This window comes from Falco biarmicus, chromosome 3, assembly GCF_023638135.1.
Source record: "Falco biarmicus isolate bFalBia1 chromosome 3, bFalBia1.pri, whole genome shotgun sequence".
Lineage (NCBI taxonomy): Eukaryota > Metazoa > Chordata > Aves > Falconiformes > Falconidae > Falco > Falco biarmicus.
Genome location: NC_079290.1, coordinates 17,694,806 through 17,713,040, shown reverse-complemented (window position 1 = coordinate 17,713,040; position 18,235 = coordinate 17,694,806). Strand labels below are relative to the sequence as shown.

General features: G+C 39.6%; 2 protein-coding genes across 5 annotated transcripts in view; one reads left to right on the top strand and one right to left on the bottom strand.

Moving 5' to 3' along the window:
- WASHC5 (WASH complex subunit 5) overlaps positions 1-13,818 on the bottom strand; it is a 28,694-nt gene extending 14,876 nt beyond the window's left edge. The window contains exons 1-10 of the mRNA XM_056330408.1: positions 13,677-13,818; positions 12,470-12,767; positions 10,113-10,258; positions 8,942-9,026; positions 8,577-8,677; positions 7,447-7,639; positions 5,341-5,493; positions 2,694-2,807; positions 1,399-1,570; positions 71-198 (exon numbers count right to left, since the gene is read on the bottom strand). Coding sequence (XP_056186383.1) covers positions 71-198; positions 1,399-1,570; positions 2,694-2,807; positions 5,341-5,493; positions 7,447-7,639; positions 8,577-8,677; positions 8,942-9,026; positions 10,113-10,258; positions 12,470-12,655 — 1,278 coding nt within the window. The 5' untranslated portion in view covers positions 12,656-12,767; positions 13,677-13,818. The remainder of the gene's footprint in view (positions 1-70; positions 199-1,398; positions 1,571-2,693; positions 2,808-5,340; positions 5,494-7,446; positions 7,640-8,576; positions 8,678-8,941; positions 9,027-10,112; positions 10,259-12,469; positions 12,768-13,676) is intronic.
- Positions 13,819-13,820: 2 nt separating this feature from the next.
- NSMCE2 (NSE2 (MMS21) homolog, SMC5-SMC6 complex SUMO ligase) overlaps positions 13,821-18,235 on the top strand; it is a 136,105-nt gene continuing 131,690 nt past the window's right edge. The window contains exons 1-3 of one of the 4 annotated variants that reach the window (XM_056330411.1): positions 13,858-13,956; positions 14,490-14,739; positions 16,951-17,098. In XM_056330411.1, coding sequence (XP_056186386.1) covers positions 16,966-17,098 — 133 coding nt within the window. In that variant the 5' untranslated portion in view covers positions 13,858-13,956; positions 14,490-14,739; positions 16,951-16,965. Of the gene's footprint in view, positions 13,957-14,489; positions 14,740-14,781; positions 14,997-16,950; positions 17,099-18,235 lie in introns of those variants that run through there. The other 3 variants (XM_056330409.1, XM_056330413.1, XM_056330412.1) reach the window with 3 other exon arrangements.

Here is an 18,235-nt window from a genome sequence, read left to right as displayed (position 1 = left end):
CTACTACTAAAGTCTTCAGCTCTGTTCTGCCATTCAGGGGAAAACACTGAAGAAAGCAGCAGCATATTACCTCTTTCAAAATGAATTCAAATTGAGCTGTATCCAGAAGGAGCTGGAAAAGGATCCTGGGTTTGTACCTTGAGTCTGCTAGAATTTGATCCTTTATCTGGCGGAGACGTTTGTTATTTGGATCACAAGCTGAAAACGGAAAGACAACATTTCTCCACTGTTACAGAATTTGACCAAGCTTTTCAATCCTTTTAAATAGACTTTTTCTTTTTTTTAATAGCTTGAAAGCAAAAACATTTTGCTCTGATAAGTCCCCCCTTGCTCTCCATTTATATGGGTCTCCAAACCCTTCTAAAACCCTTCCTCGCAATATAAAAATTAAGGTTTCTGTGGTGCTTCAGCCTTCTTCAAACTCTTTTGTGAGCTTCTGCAAACTAAATGTGAATTTAGTCCACCTGACTGAGAAGCCCAAAGACTGAAGTTTGTAAAACCGTTACAGAAAATGCATGGAGGTGTAACAGAAGCTTTCTCACTATCAAGAAGCCTCAAAGGCAGAACAAGCATTCAACCTAAGAGAATGTCTAAATAGGTAAATTTACAGACCCAAACTCATGTCAGAGACATCATTCAACAGTGCTGGTTAAATTTCAGTTCAAGAGAACAAAACACTTGGGCTTAAATTGTTGATTACTAAGATATTAAGAAGTTGGCTACTGCTTTCCTTTTGGCACTAGGTAAAATGTAGAGGAATGAAGCTGGGTTAATTAACATTGATAACACAGCTGTGGGCTGGCTTCAGGGGCGGTGGGTTGGCGGGTTGGCTCATGTAGACAAGGTGCAGGTGTGGCTGGTTCTGTTAAGTGGCTGGGCAGCTGAGGAAGAGAGAGGAGGAAGAAGCAGAGAGAGAGAGAGAGAGAGCAAGCAAGTGAGCTTGCGCTCTGGATGAGGAGAGACAAGGAGAAGGCAGCAGAGGGATTGGCATGAAGAGTATATTGGTATGTGATGGTAAAAGACCTTGTTGCAGCTGATAGTTTGGAGAGTGCAGCAACAGTAAAACTTTCAGAATGATACTTTAAGTGCTAAGGCAGAAAAATGTAAAGTACCCAGACTTTTTCTGCAGAGCATTATTCAACAGGATCATGACTTCTCCTACTATTTTTTATACCTGTGTCTAGCTTGTGAAAGTTAAGGAAAAGCACATGTGCTGTTTCAGCCAAAGACTTCAGGAGACTGTTAGCAAAGTGACAGCTCAACAATCTATTGAAAACAGGAGATGAAACTCTGCTGACTTCAACAGCAGCCCACAGTGAACTTCCCTTGGGTCCTAACATGAAGCACCAGTACAGCAGGATTGACACTCTGTAAAAGAAATCTAGCATGAAATCTTACCTGTGTCAGCAGTATGAAGCATCAGCCAGCGGATTGCTACATTGCAGTCTCGTAGGCAATTCAGCAGCTTGGGAATATTGTCCAGCACCAACTCCTCCCTTAGACAGCCCTCTTTGAGAAACTGCTGCACCTGAGTGTGCACTCGCTCAGTGACTGCAGCATACCTGCTTGCCTTAGAATATACAAAGCTCGCATCAATATAATCCTTGCCTCAAATGGAATACATCATTACAATGTGACTGTGGCTTCCTGAGAACTTAAAGGGCACACAGATCAAAGAAGTGCTATAAAAATTATCATTATTATTATTAGGCAATATCATACACTACAACTGCATGACAAAGGATGAAGGCTAAATTTTAAAATGTTTTTAAATTTTAAAACAATTTCAAAAATGCAGACTTGTAAACTTCCTATATTCACCTATGTACTCTCTAGAAATTATTCTTTAAAATGGTACTAATATGTTATTGCCTAATGAGAGAGAACAACAGAAATCTATTCCAGAATGGAAATACTTCTTATGAATCAGATGTCAGTTCTACCTAGCAAACTTCTTCCCTAAAGACTAAGGAAAAGATTTCTGCTCATATTCCCCAAGTTTACTAGACAATACATAGTACAGGTCTCCTAATCAGACCCTTCTGTGTGTCCTTTCCTGAGCACAAGGGTCAGATTCTAAGGAGGCATTCAGAGATCATCAGTCAACGGATTTGTTGATTGGGCAAACAATCAACAACCTGATATTACTCACTGTTTTTCAGGCATGGAAAAAAATTATTTCACATAAAATGAACTAACTGCATTGCCTCATACAACATTCTGGTATCAGTCTTTTAAATCAGATACTGTTTCCAGATTATTGTTTATATAATTTGGGAGGCTTCATTTAAAACTGAGTGCCACACTGTCGGCATAAACGCGTAACTTCTAAAATTGTTATCTATGAAAGACAAACACTACAGTCAGCCTAAGACATGCCAGTACCGCACAACATGATGAAGAGTGCTAGCATTTACCCAGTAAAGTCACAACTCTGAAACCTTTAGGGGAAACAAACACCACAAAAGGAAGTGAAACAAGCAGTGCTGCGAAAACCAGATTCTGAAACTTGGAAGTATCATTAACTCAAAGTTGTGTACAAAGTTATGTACTCAAAAGTATTGTACTTGAATAGAATGCAAATAATTGTATGCAGGAGAAAACAGACCCTTGTATTACTCATGTCATAGAATACACTTGAGATGCCCACACAGCTGAATCTTGCTAAAAATACTTAACTCTGGCTTATGTACCTGCTCTTTGACATTTGAAAGATCCAGTGTGTAGTTCAGGGCAGTTTTAGCAGCTTTGTAGGGTTCCCATGCTTCTGCTAGATTTACAGTGATACCCATGTAAATGCTAATAACCTAGGATTGGAAACAGAAAACAAGAAGTTGCATTTATATTTCTCTTAAGAAAAAGACATACTTAGCAATAGGAGTACAAAGTGATATGCTTTCTATGTAGATGAGATATATAGGGTATAAATATGAGGTAACAAAACTTTTTTGGTAGCTGTACTTCTTACTCCACCATCTTTGGAAATCAAGGTGTAAGACGACTTTGAAATAAAAGCCACACAGTTAATCAGAGGCTTAGTTCTGAAAACCAGCTGACAGTTCTTTCAGTCACTATGTCCTTGGCCTCTATTTTTTTTCCTCATGAATGCAAGACTTCTTTTTCATTTCCATGATGCTATGCAGAACATGGACAAAAAAGCAACTTGGGAAATGACTGGGGGAGGCGGGGCGGGGGAAGGAGGAAATTATTTTAATAAATCCTACTCCCAAGAATGCCCAAAGGACCAAACTAAAATGTCATCCATCTTCTGTGGTGAACACAGAAGAAAATTATGATTCCAAGCTGCGATTTTTAAGGACCAAAGAGAAACTGACTTCAGACTCTTAGCCAAGTTTACGTGTGATTAAAAATACAGAATTGCGGTTGACTTACTGGTGTTTTTAAGACACTTTATTAAAAATGGAAGCCTTGGGTTACTGACAGTTGAAGGATATACAGAGCTGTGGTATTATGAGCTTCATCACTATTAACCCAATATTCCTCCATCAAGGAGTGATCACATCTAAAAGAACACTGTCAGCCTTTGAGCTCTTCTGTCAGTCTCAAAAAGGAAGCCAGTAAAGGCGAATGGGACACCGGTCTGCTGATATTAGGATCCCCCTCATATTGTTGAAGTGAAGCTCATTATGTCAGTTCCTCAAAGGCTATGCTTCAACTGCTAACAATCATTTGAAACCAGCCTAAGGGTCAAGTATTCTGTATAATGCAGCTAACTCATCCATACCTGATCACAAGAAGACAGGTATTGTCTTAAAATATCAGTTTGTATTACAAAGTCAAATGAATAAAAATGCTAGCATAAATAATAAAAAAAAAATCACAATGCCAAGTTCTCATTTCTAAAATAAGCTTGCAGTTTTTCAGAAACTGAAGGGTTCTAGTATCTATTAAAATAGCCAGCTGTTACAGTCTCTTCCCTCCCTTCTTCACTGTTCCACTTATGGTACAGAAGAATACAATTTGAAACCAAGAGAGATACATGAATTAATTTATAGTTTCTTTGTTAAGTTTGTTTCCCTTTGGTATAGCCTAGCTGGGAACTGTATTGTTACATGACAGCCTATTTCTGTAGCATTTTTTTTGAATACTACGACTTCTGGAAGGAAATCCTAAATCTCAATACTGAGACATGTAGTAATTCCATTTTGATCACTGCATCTGAAAAGGTCTGTAGAATTGCACAGTGATAGGTTTTGCTTCTAAGTTACTTGGACAATGGCATAGAATGAATCCTTAAACAAGTTTCCAAACAACGGGGGGGGATTTGCTGGAGAGCAAGACTGTCATCCAGAGCATTCCCGACCAGCTGTTAGAATTCACCAGCAGAAATCACATGAAGTTCAAGAATGATAAATACAAGTCCTTTATGCGGAACAAAACCAAACCCTTGGAATAGCACAATCTCACTGCCTGTGTAACAATTCTCCAGAAAGGGACCTAAGTGTCCCAGTGGACAAACTGAACAGGAACCAGACATGCAGCCTTATAACAACAAAGAGTAACCATCCAGTGGGCTACGCCAGCCAGATTGTCACCAGCAGACTGAGGAAAGTGATTACTTCCATCTAGTCAGCCCTCATGAGGTCTTATGAGTAATGTGTCCAGATTTAGGCTTCTCAGTAGGAGACAGACACAGACAAACTGGAATGAATCTAATAGTCACTAAGACACTTATGGGGACTCACTATGGAAGCAGAGGCTCTGACAGCTGGGTTTACTTAAGCTGGAAGAAAGATGACTAAGGGATCTGACTGTGGTCTTCTGCTACCTAAAAGGAAGTTATGAATAAGACAGAGCCAACCCATCTCAGAGGTGCACAGGGAAAAGACAAGAGGCAACAGTCACAAGCTACAAGGAAAATTCTGGTTGTATAGAAGAAAGAAATTCTTCACCATCAGAATGATTAAGCACAGACACCGGTGTCCACAGAGACTGTAGATTCTTCATTTTAAATACTTTAAAAAGTAACTGGACAAGGCCTGAGCAGCCTGATTGAACTTTGAAGTTGGCCCTGCTTTGAGGAGAAGGCTGGACTAGAAGATGCCTGTAATACCTTCCAGCCTACATTCTCCTATGAGTCACTTTACCATGACGGTATTAGAGTGTAGTTGATTTAAACATTTAAGATGATAATTGATACTTTCAAAGGATAGTCTTCCATGCTTATCCAGAAGGTTTGCTTCACTCTGAACAAATAAAAATTTCCACAGAGAAGAATCTATTCTAGTTTTAAGACATAATGCATACTGTAAAAATAAGCTAAATTGTTCCTGTAACATTAAATCCAGGGAACAGTTTTAAAACAGAATTAATTTTTACCCAATTGTCTGGAAAGTATTTATCCACTATCTCTCTCATTTTTGCTTGCTGAGTGTGAAGAATAGAAGGGTCAAAATACAGTATCACATAGAGCATAGCAGCCTGAGTAGCCAGGGCAGTGCTGCGGTGTTCTGGTAATGGATATGCTGAAACCTAGAAAAAGGGAAAAACCAAAACTGAACATAATATAATGCAACATAACCCACCTGAAAATATTACAGAAAGTACAGAATATAGAAACCAGGAGGCAAGGAGTATATTTAGATAAGCTGGACATGCTTACACATGCAGCATATTTACCAGACACACTTCCTGGAATATAAAGTTGACCATGTAGATGTCTGCTAAAACTTTAACAGGCTATAGTAAGATTTCACTCTGCTGTAAATAGTCAAAGGAAGAATGAACCAAAGAGCTTCAGATGAGCTCAAAGGAGAAGAGCTAAATAAGTATTTTATAAGGACTAGGTATATTTAGTTCATCTCCGATAGAAACAAGGATTAATTTAATCAAAGTAAAAGGGAATTAGGATGCAGATAATTATTCACCAATTCCATGTACCAGAAAGATCAAAAAAATTTAAATTATCAACTGAATTTTCATTTTAAAAATACATGATAATGTATTAAAAGACCTCCATACTAACAAAAACACTGGCATCAAAATCATACATTGGTATCATACAATCTCAACATTGCTAAAGGAAAACAGTTCTCTGTTTTTATTTAGTAACATCCTATTTTTCTTTAATTTTGATTGGTTATTTTATTAGGTTAAATTTTCAGACTAGTATGAAAATTCAGGTTTCTGCCCGCTACCATGACGAATAAGCTGCAATTATCAAAGGAGATAACACCTCAGATATGACATGATTTAGTAAAACAAGCTGTATTCAGTTTGGGTTGAGCTAAAAATTTCTACCCTACTTTTCGTACTACATTTGGAGAAAGTACATTGGTTACAATCATGCTTTGTATAGAAACATTAATGCTTTTCATTATCAAATGATTACTACAAAATAGAGACTAAATTTGCAATATTATTTTAATGCAAAGGCAATAAACCAATGTATAAAAGAGGACAAGTAATTTTGATACAAAGTATCAGCTGATTTTAGTAAGATTTCTAGATTAAGTATTTCACAAGAGCAGTCTCACAAACACTTCCATTTCCTATGAGAGACAAATTATGTCATAAAATGGGTTCCCTTCATAACTTACTAAGTTATCTTTTGTCAGTGTCTAGAATTTTACACAGCTTAAAAAAATTCCTACAGTAAAGTACCTGAGAAGGCTTATTTTCCCTCTTGAAAGTCATTATGTCTGTCCATAATATGAAAGTGTTTTTTGTAAGGTCCCTAGTCTTTAAAGTACTACTCCTGCCTAAAGAATTTAAGCCTTTATTTCATATTATCATTCATTAAATGTGGAATTCTGGTTTCCTGCATCTATAAATTGTTTCAGTTAGCCAGGACTTACTGAAAGAGCGCCAGTAATTACAGAAATGATTGCTTGTCCATGCTAAAGATGGAAACCTGCTCAAAAGCAAATGCTTTGTTAAAGATCTCTCAAAGCAGTCATATTAGAAGAGACTGTAAATATAGTAGCCATAACTCATACTTTGCTTCCATTTTTCTTTTCCTTTATTAACACAATTCTCATAGTTAATAGCTGTGATATTAGTGTTCCTTTTCAAACACATTGTCTACCAAGCGATGATAAAACTCTTCGCTGTAACTAAAAGAATGGGAAACTCCGAAGAAATTAAGTTATTACAAGTGGCCAATCATTAATGATTTAAAGACATCAAACAATTTTTTTTTTTTAATGCAAGGTTGGCCAAACACTGGAGCAGGTTGCCCAGAGAGGTTCTGCAGTCTGCACCTCTGGAGATACTCAAAACTCAGCTGGACTCAGTCCTGGGCAATCTGCTCCAGCTGCCTCTGCCTGAGCCAGAGGGTTGGGCTGTGGGTAGGTGTCTCAAGAAGTCCTTTCCAACCTCTGATTTTGTGATTTATTTTTTTCTGGACTGCATGGTTGAATAACTAAGCTGTGAAACCATTTCACATTCACATTTAGGTCCCCCTTTTATCTCACAGTAACTTACCTGGTTATAAATGTCATCAGACCGTAAACGGCCAATAACCATGCTAATGAATGTTTCACTTATGGGTACCCTGCTGAAGTAACTCTCAGGGTAGTTTGGAGGTCTTTTAGCTCCAGGTTGGCTCGAGTATCCAGTGCTTCGAAGCAATTTACAGATATCATCTAAATTGGAATCAGCAGAGGACCGGGCTGCACTGTTTTACAAAAGACAGGAAAACACACCATTGAACTGTATGACCTAACCATTTCCTCTTCTCCTTGCCCTTGTAACCATGCCTTTCTTCCAGGAAAATGATCAGATACTAATGTCTGGAAGATTTTTTTGTTGTTTACTCCATGAATATAATGTTCACCATATTACAGGAGGACATGGATAAGTGTCCATACTGGAATCCCAGATAAGCACACAAAGCACAAACAGAAAAATGAACTTCACTCAGGAAGAGAAACAGAAAAAAATGACTATATTCAGAGCGGGAGTTTTGTTCTGGGTTGTTGGTTTTTTTCCTCTCCATTCTGAATTCCTTTTGTTGATCCACTTCTGCATTCCAGAGTTAAGGAATCCTCTCTCGTTATACACTGAGAGGCATAAACATAGCCAAAGCAGCACAGGAACCAGATACCCTCCTTTTTTATATGTGTGAAAGGATTTGCACTGATACCCTTTAAGACTCCAACTGTCATACAATGATGCTGTTAACCTACCCTGGAAAACTCACTATTGATTTGACTAATCAAGCAGTGTAACTACTAGAGGTCTAACTTGCAACGTATTTGCCATCTAGATACTCAGGACCTTGCTTGCACATTGGGAAACCTGTGACAGTCTCATAGCTGGCTTTGCACGATTAAAGCTTTAGCTGAAAGCTTGCCAGCGGACTTCAAATTTCTGTTGTGACAGCATGAGAAATCTATTGCTTCAGTTTTTCAGCTAGACCTGCAAACACAGCTAAAGCAAGGAGTTCTACTGATATTGAGAGCTCTGCTGAAATGCGTCTATCCGTATATAGTCAGTTGATCAAAAAGGTGTCAATATTGTCTTTTACCTTAATTCAATAACCTAGTTAACTGAATAAACTGCCTGTTACATCCTTTCAGCCTTGAGTGCTTCTGCATATCAATATACATTACCTATATCTGTAGTAGGAAACCAACATTCTTTCTCTGACTTCTCCTTCAATCTTTTGGTCAATGACCAATAGCATGACTCCATATAAATAGAGTGCTTCACACTGTTTGGAAAGAAAGAATGAAGGAAGGAAATGACATAAACACAACTTTGTAGTAACATTTAAAGACAAATGTGTTGGCAAACTAATCCAATATCAACTGTATAGTCAATACAATATGAAACGTGCCAGGCTGTAGAATCCTGGTCTTTGTCCTCCTGCAAGCGAGTCATAGCATTTCCATGCATTTGGTAAACTTAAATCTTTGTCTAGTTTGGCACTAAACTAGTTGGTTCATTTTCTGTTACAAAACTTTTCAATACTTACTAGAAGCTGTTTTCCATCTTCATTAAGGAGGACCGTTTCTAACGTTTGCTGAATGTAAATTCCTTCATTGAGGTCATCTAAGTATCTAGGAATCATAACAAAGAGTTGGTCACTGACTATTTTGCTCTCTAATCATCTGTCCTCAGAACTCAATTCGTCAATTTTCTCTGAAAGTCAACAGAAACATTAGAACACTTCCCTAGTACAAGTAGCATGGAGCTTTTCAGACAAAGAAGAGATGCTCTACTATGAAACCCGAGGCTGGAAATCCTAGCTAAAGCCAACCAGCTGGCAAAAGCCTTCTTCCATATCTTGATGGCCTTTGCAAAAGCAACTAGAAGATACTTTGTAACTTACAGCTAACACGCTCTTAATCTTCTTATGGATGGATAACAGCCTGAGAGTACCGAGAAGGCTTCCACTCCAGAATTTAGTAAAACTGTCATATTTTCAAATTACCTCAAAAACATCTACTGGAAGTACCATAAATTGATGTCTACTGCAATTTGGAAGGCAGAGCTAGAAACAGTGTTTATCTTGATTAACAGACAATTTCTTCCTATTAAAGTATTTTCCGGTAACACTGCTTCTTAATAAGTAATGTTAAACGTATTTTTTTTCATTAATCTGTTCATATAAGATCAATAACAAAACCAATTCTTATGCTCAAGATTCTCTGGAACTTTTTCTTAAGAGTATTTTATGAACCTTTTAATTGTTTTTTACAGGTAAGAGTAGCAAACTTGAGAATATGGCAACTCCACTGAAAAATCAAGTTCAGGAAAACAATGCCCATCAAAGTTAAAGAAAAAAAACCCTACCTGATATTCTGTTTTGCAAGACCACAAAAAACTTTGTTTAATAACATGGAGCCTCCTTTTATTAAAAAAAAATAATCTTTGAGACAATCTCCAAGATGAAGAAGGAAAACTGGCTCTAGCTTGCAATTGAGGAAATGAAATTGAGAGGTTAAATGTTTTCAAGTCACATACTAAGCTGGTAAGCAACAGTAGGCGTAAAAGTGTTCACTCCAGCAATCCAAGTTTCCAAGTGCACATGAATATGCTTCAATAGCAAGTGTATTGGGCCTCTAAGAAAAAAGCTTCTCATTGTTAAGACTAAACAGTAACCCACTCTTTAAGAAAATCCACATGTATTTAAGATACCATACCTGTTTAAATCTACAATATATTTGTGTACACTCTGAAAAGCTAGATAAAATCTCGTCAAAATTTCAATGTTGTTTTCACGAAATTCTTCATCTAAATCCAGTAACTCAGGTTTGGCTTCCAGTTTGCCTTCACATGTCTCAGGCCCCTAAGAAAAGAATTTCATCTTTAGAGACAGTATTTGACTTTGATGTCTAGGACATCAGTAGGACACAGAACATGTACAACCCCCACCATGCGCACAACACCAGAATTAACATTTCTTACTAAAACAAGGATCTGTAGTTTTCCAGTCTACTTTATGATGAACACTCATTACCTAAAGATGAGTTTTAGACTTTGTTAGAATCTGCAATGATTTTAAATATGATTTATCCTATGTAACCAATGGAAAATATTAGTTAATGCTTTCAGTAAAGCCCCAATGCACCTGAAGCCACTGTGTGCTTTTTGTAGTGCTGTCTCCCTGCTGGAATTTTTTCCTTTACACATTTGATCTGATTGATTTCTGAGACAGAAATCATAACATTAAGGCCTCAGAAAGCTTAGTACTATCTCATACATTTAAACTACTTGAAAGTATTAGACCTGGTTTTGTTTAGACTCTGGATCTAGCTCAGCACTAGTCCCCCAAATTAATGCAGAAACTATGTCATTTCCCTCAACCATAAGGGAAAAAAGGTTGGGATGAAGAGCTCAAATTCCTTTAAAGCAAAGTTAAACATTTCTAACCATTTTCCACTGTCAACATTTCTCATAACTCATAATTTAGTCTTACCATCACCATCTAAATGAAAAAGCCGTTAATGTTTAATTGAAAACACTGTTAGCGTCATTCCACAGATCACTTATGACAGCATGAGATCATGGCTTAAATAGATTTAGTTAAGATAAAAATAGCTTAAAGTTAAAATAAAATATTAAGCTAGTTTTGTGTGGTTTTGAAAATGCTCTTCTGCTTCTCTTTGTACAAAATACCTACATAAAACAAAGGATGAAAGCAGGCTGCTTCATCCATCACCAAAGTGCCTGTGAAGTTTAAATGCATAAAGAGCCTGAATTTTCAAAAGCTCAAATCTCTTCTCATTCAGTAAGAATCATAAATACAGAAATGCTGCATTCGCAGTGAAAATAACTGTAAATTCACTAATCTCTGCTTTATAAGTATGTCTTTTATGGGTTTTGGGGTGATTACTCTGGAAAGCAGCAACACTGTGATGCTTAACATTCCAAAATCTTACAGTTTTAAGGATAATTGTATTTCTCACCAATTATACCTATTTGCTTGCTTTTAAATTTTAAGTTTTCAAGTAATCTGTGTAGAAAAGGACTTCTAACAAGCACTTAGATCTCAATGTATCTGGGAAATCATTTGTGCTTAGGGTTTTCAGTGTCCAAGGCTCACAGCTGCTGCTTGAAATTTACAACTCTTACTACACCCCCCACTCCCCGTCCCCTGCTTTACTATTAACACTTCTTGTATTGTACAATCCAGATAAAGTCAGATTAGGTAGTCTCTGTAGTTCCTTCTTAATCATGCTAAAGAATGAGAGAGGGAAATAGGTACTGCAAGAAGCTTAATTTTGTAAGGGAAATAAGGGCACTATTCTTTAATTGTTTATTCAGCACATGACAAGCCCAGTGAATGAACAATGACAGTACTGTCAAACAGGAAAGCAGAAAGCAGTTTTCATGGCTGCAAAGAATAAGCTACAGATAACCAAAGGAAGATGGGCATACTGCCCACAGTACTGCTCCAATGGAAAACAACCAGCTGCACAGGCTCAGAACTTGCTGGTGAAAGTATAATTTAATGTTCCTGCAGGAAATTATAGTAGTAGTAATAATAATAAACAACGGCCCACAGAATCCAATACTCAAGTTTTATATAATCAGTATCCATCAAAGTTCACAGGCCAGATGACTCATCAAACATTTTGAAAGATGTAGCCCAGATCGCTCTTGAACGCACTTAGAACTGCCACCCCCTTCTTGCCCTGATACCCTCAGCGCAGGTACTGTTTATACTTCTGCCTAGGGGTTGAAGCACAGGATGTTCCCTACACTGTTTCTGCTCAGGCTCACTGAAATGAGTAAGGTGAGGCTGAGTATGATCATCAGTAGCATATAAAACACGAGACAGCCCAGAAGCAGAACGTTAGCATGCAAGTGTATCTCAATTGCTAGCTTAGTTTGGTGAATTTCTGGTAAACACTAAACAAGTAAGAAGTCATGGAAGTCAATTCTGATGAATGGTAGTAATAAGCACAATACTCAGGAATAGCTGTTTCATAACCTGAAGCATCCTCATGCAGCACAGCAAGCCTTTAAGGAGAAGTTTAACAACAGAACTATTTACCTTAAAATAACTGAAATCAAATATAATATCCCCGTACTTCTGTTGATCAGCCTTGTCCTTTAGCCTGAAAACACCAGGAATAAATTCAGAAAGTCTCAAAAGTTCTGCAATGATGGCATTTCCACAGGACACAATCCGAAGAATTGCCTGACCACAGAGATTGTTTTCAGCTAGAAAATCCACCATTGTGGAGCTGGATGTGACAGAGCAGCAGACCTGCCGTCAGATTCTGATCATCAGTCTTTAGGTTATTTGAAGAAGAAACTCTGATGAGAAAACTAGCTGTGCCATTAATAACCTGTAAAAACAAAACCACACACATTGAGTGCTACATATTCACATTTTTGATAGTGTAACCTATGTGTGTCTTTAAGCACGTTCTCACATGTTTCAGTTTATGAAATCTAAATTATGTACAGCTTTGTAAAATTAAAAAATGCACTGAATTAATCTCCAGCACATACACTGGGTTTAACTCGGTCACCTGTGTGACCAGGCAAGGAAAGCATGACCTTTTGCACCAGAAAAATTCAGAACTACTGAAGAATGGAATTATCACAAATACGGAAGCAATTGAACCCATACAAAGACATGGCAGCAAAGAAAGCAAAAACATGTTACAAGATGTGTTTATAATAGCGTCTTTAAAAATACAAAGTGATTGTAACAGGTTTTAGCTACAAGGAAAATCTTTGTGGCAAGGGGAAATGATAGAGCTCTGTTCCTTTCTTTATTGCTGAAGGGTTTGCTTTTGTGCTGTGGCTTGTGGCTGCATTTCCTGGTCATAGTTGCATTTATGGACGCGTTTCCTGCAAGGTTCGGAGGGCAGCACCGCGAAAAATAAGCTCTGACGTTTAGAAACCACTTATGGAAAGTTATGAGCTGGCTCGACTTTTCACCAAATCCCCTTCCAAACCACTGAGGTAAATTCAGGAGGAAAGCTGCCCCCTGACGGGGCCGGGAGCCCGGCCCGGCCGCCAGGCGAGGTGCGGGGCGACAGGCTGTCCCCCGCAGGGCCCAGCGGGCACCCGCAGCGGGCTCTGAACCGCGTCCCACCCCCGCCAGCCACCGGGCCGTGCGGACGCTGCCGCCCCACTCCCCGCCAGCGCCCGCCCTCCCTCCCGCTTCCAGCGCCGCCTCGGGGCGCCCGCCGCCCCGCTCCCCCCGGCCAGCGGCCTCTCCGCCACCCCCGCTCGGCCGCGCTCACCTCTGCCCCGCCACGGAGCGCGGTGGGGGCGGCGAGGGGGTGGTCGGCTCCCGCCAAGCGCCGGCGGGCGGGGCGGGCGGCCGCAGCGAGCCGCGGCGGCAGGCGAGGCGCAGGCGGCGGGAGGCCGGGAGGGAGGCCGAGCCCTCCCGTCACGTGACAGCGGCGTCACGTGGCGCGGCGCCGGCTGATGAGGCCGTTCCGCCCGCCCCGCGCCCAGCCCGCTCCTGCTGCCGAGGCCGCCGGCGTGGGGCCGCCTCCGGGCCGCGGTGGCTGGCACTAGGTGAGCGGTTGTCCCCTTCCCTGCCGGCGGGGTGAGGGCAGCGCTCTCCCGGCCGAGGGAGCGGAGGGAGGGGTGCGAGGCCGTTGCCCTCCGTGCGTGGCTGAGCGGGGGCGCGGTGGGGGGTAAGGTGGGGGGCTGGGAGAGCGGCACTTTGCAGCGTGGGGGGCTCTGCCCCCAAGCTTTGGAGCAGGGAAGGGGCATCTCCCCGTCATAGGTGGTCACCGAGTGTATCTAGAGGGTGGGCACTAATCCTGGCACTCAGTGGGCGCTTGTCACCTGTGGGTCTTGTGTTACAAGTTACAAAGGACCTGAAAAAAGTTACTTGTCTCATAGTTTGGGGTGTTGAAGCATAGAGAAATCGCGTCAGTTGCTCAAATCTTTAAAACGAGCGGCAGAATACAAACTGATTTGCATTTGCTGGTTAGCAAACCTGCCTGGACTACTCGATCACTTGGATTGTAAGAAAAACCCCTGTCTTGGCAGTCACGCTTGCTCTTCTTTTCAACTCTGATTTTGCTGGTTGTATTTTCCAGACGTGAGGGGGGTGGGAGTTGCAAAAATGTGAAGTCCTTCATTGATGCACCCATTGGAGACCTTCCTCACAAGAAATCGCACCTTAAAACCACTGCTGTAAAACCAGTTCCAGTGAGGAACGTTGCTTTTCCTCTTAAGGCAGAATGGACAGCTGCTAGATGAAGTTGAAGAATTCAGTTGGAAAATACAAGAGTGAAATCTTTGCTTGGGATCATAAACAGTTTCTAAAGAAAAAATAATCTTTTGGTGGTTTTGTTTTTTTTTTTAAATATTTATCCCAAAGTACTTAAATTACTTTTCAAAAGACAGATTGAGATTAAACTACCAACATGATAGTATGATTTACTATTGTAAACAGTAACTTCTGTTCCTGTATAGTTTGCTCACTGCTTCCATAAACGTCAAGAGAACGAAGAAGCCTTTTTAACTTTTCTCTATTTTTTTCAGATTCCTGCCTTTCACAGTGTGTATCTGTGAAATTTCCAAAAGAACAGCAGGCTTTCTCAGTGAGTGAGATTTGCCGTGTTCAAGAAGGGAATTAGGTTCTCCGTGTAAACTCTGATACATTAAATGGGCCCAGAAAGATAGAGCTGCTAAAATAATTTTATGTGGATATTTAATAGGGTACATCTGGATCAAAGAGGTTCTATACAAACAGTCTTGCTAAGATGGCAAACAGGTGCTTTAAAAAAAAAAGTTAAATAGTGTAACAGGTGACAGCATTTGTTACTAAATCTTCAAGAGCATCCTTTTCCTTTCAGGGAGTTTTGTAAGGAGCTTTTTCCTTGTCTTCTGTTGTCAGTCTGACAGCCTCTAAAGATCTTTCAAGATAGAAACACTTCTTTTGGCAGGGAGAGCACGAGCTGACATAACTGGACTGTTTTTGAAGGCCACTGCCGCCTCTGTGGCAAGACACACCTTTAGAAGGGGATAGAGAGGAAGGCAGTTTGTATGTAATTCAGAAGTTCAAATTGCAGTGAACTTGAGCTGTTGTTAAAATGTTGGAATGGTGTCATAAAAGTTGGTCTTGAGAGGCCAAGCACATTTTTTGGATGGAAAAAAAAAAAAGATAACAAAATAAAACATTAGAACAGAAGAGAGTGTGACAGCAGACATTCAGGTCTTATAGCCTGCACAATATTCATGAGGAATGTGGCAATGATCAGGTTTGGGTGCACACAAGATGTAGTTCTGGAATCCCAGGAAAAGTAGTAGAGGAAGATACAGCCTTAGGTATGCAAAGCTTTATCCTTTCTATTTAGATATTTTCCAAACTTCTGTGGGATTATAGCTTGTCAGAGGCTGTTGTTGATAGAAGTCATCTCCTTGTTATTTTCTGTATGATTCAGATAAAACTGGTATACCCCACATTTGGTTGGGGATTCCATTCTCTACCTCCCCCAAAATGATCTCGGTATAGTCCTTGAATATACCAGTTATTCTTTACATGGACTAATGCACTATTTCTGTTTATCCAAGACTGTTGTTAGGATTTTTTGTGTGTGAACAACTGTGTATCTAAAGCAGAGTGGAATTCTTCTTATCTTCTGCAACTTGAAGTTAAAAATTCTGCATGAAGTTCGTGTTTGTTATAATAGCTACACGTTGTCCGAGTGAATTGTGGTAAAGCATGAAGAAGGAAGAGCAGAAGTTTGAATTTCTGAGAAGGAACCAGCTGATGTGAACAGTGTGGATAGGCACAGCATAAGCAAACTCACTTGAAGGTTGTATTAATGACAAAGGAGAAGCAGTTAATCCCTGCAAGGCTGTAGGTTGTGGGTCTGTAGCGGAAAGGAAGATGGTGGTAAAGAACAATGTGATGCCTGTGCCACTCTTGTTCTACTAATGGAGCATTGGTACTAAAAGTCTGTAGCATCTTTGGGGGAAGTAGGCAGCATTTGTAAGGTGGGCTTTTGTTTAAAAGTGGTTCTAGATGTTATACTGTTAAGGACATTCGTAGAAGAGTGGCCCTTTGTTAGATTAGATTATTTTTTTTCCCAAGGGCCCGCTGTTGAGACAGGGTTGTTGCTGGTGAGGCTGAATTGGATGCGAGAAGTCACATTTCTTTCTAGCCTAATTGGTAATACGCCTAGAAAACACAGACAAGTTTTTGCGCATGTGGACTTCTTTAGATCTCAAATAGAGCAGTAATTTTCAAGCGAACATAATCATTGAATTTGAACCTCATTGTGGTTTAGCAATAAGAATAAGCAGATGAAAGCTGCAAGTTGCTTTTTGTGCTGCAGTTTTGCTTAATATTGAGTAAGAGGTGAATTGAAAACCTCTGGTGAATTGCAGTTCAACTGAAATGACTGACATCCTGGGAGCTAAGATTTCATCTTTGCTTTCTGGTGTTTCAGTGGTTCTGTTGACTAGTGGTTAGCTAGCTATACTTCTGTTTTCTCTCCCAAATTCTTTGTGTGTAAACTGCATTCAGAATGTTCTGTCTGTTACTTCTAGAGCAACGATTTCAAGATGCCAGGTGGTGCAAGAATCTCATTGAACTTTATGGATTCCTCTCTTTCATCTTTGAAAAACTGCCAGTCTTACATAAATACTGGAATGGACATTGCTACTCATGTTGCCCTTGACCTTGTGGAAAATTTCAGTAAGTATATTCTCTCTTCTATTACATCTTGAATTTGACAGATGAGTCCTAGGCCTACCTATTTTGACTTAGTTACTGGCAATATCTATCTTCATTGTAGGAACTGTAGCTCTTCTGGCTAGACCAAGGTGTTTTTACTCCAGTCACTTCATTGTCTTAAATGATAAATTCAGTGAAAATGTGAATACCAGGTGAACATTGTCCTGGCTTTTGTAACACTCAAGACTAATTGCATTCCAGTGGTTGTTACCCTACAGCTTTGTGAAAACTTTTAAGGTTGCTGAGTGAGATGGAGAAGGCCTCTTAAGTGGGTGAATAAAATGATTTTTCATTCTAATACTGCTTCTTTGTGTGTGCTTTATTTGATGGTTAGGGCAAGATATATTGAAATAATGCTAATGATTTTGAGTACAAAGCTTGAGCTGCCTGTTAGGGGATGCAGTTTTTTTAAATGCTGCCTCTTCTCTGCTGAAAATCAGGCCCTTCTGCGGTCCTTCAGTTTGGACGTTTGCAAAACGGTTTACCTTAAATCTGTAATTGCTTCTAACAGTTTTGTCATTGTTATTTCACAAACAGGTGCACTGCAAAGCTGCTTTTCAAAGACAAACATGAGGCATCCCATTTCTGTGATCTTAGATCTGTGATAATTTTTTCACTAGGAAAAAAGAAAAACTTCAAAGCTCCAAAACCCTGGTAGTTTTCATGAGTGGAGAATGAGAATCCTCTGAAACAAGTTTTACTGTTCATTATAAATATTGTACTCAACTAAGCCAAGGGCTTATGTACAATCAAGATTAATGCTTTTCTCTGTCTATTGTGATGATTTTCTGTCCTTTGACCCTTTTTCCATACTGCCATCAGACACAATTGACATGTCATTTCTAGCAGGGCAGAGGAAATGGAAAGCTTGTCTGAACGGTCAACTGGGGATTCTGTTTGAGGTAAAGTGGTATAACCAGTTCTGTTTCCTCTGCTTTTGCACTCATCATCTCTCCTACTTTGCTATAAGTAATACATGGAAATACACTGAATGTACTGAATTCTTTCAGTCCCAAGATTGCAGAATGATCCACAGAAATTAGTTATTTGTACAATAGTTGAAAGCTTTGATTAATTTCACCTTTCAGTAGAAGCCCC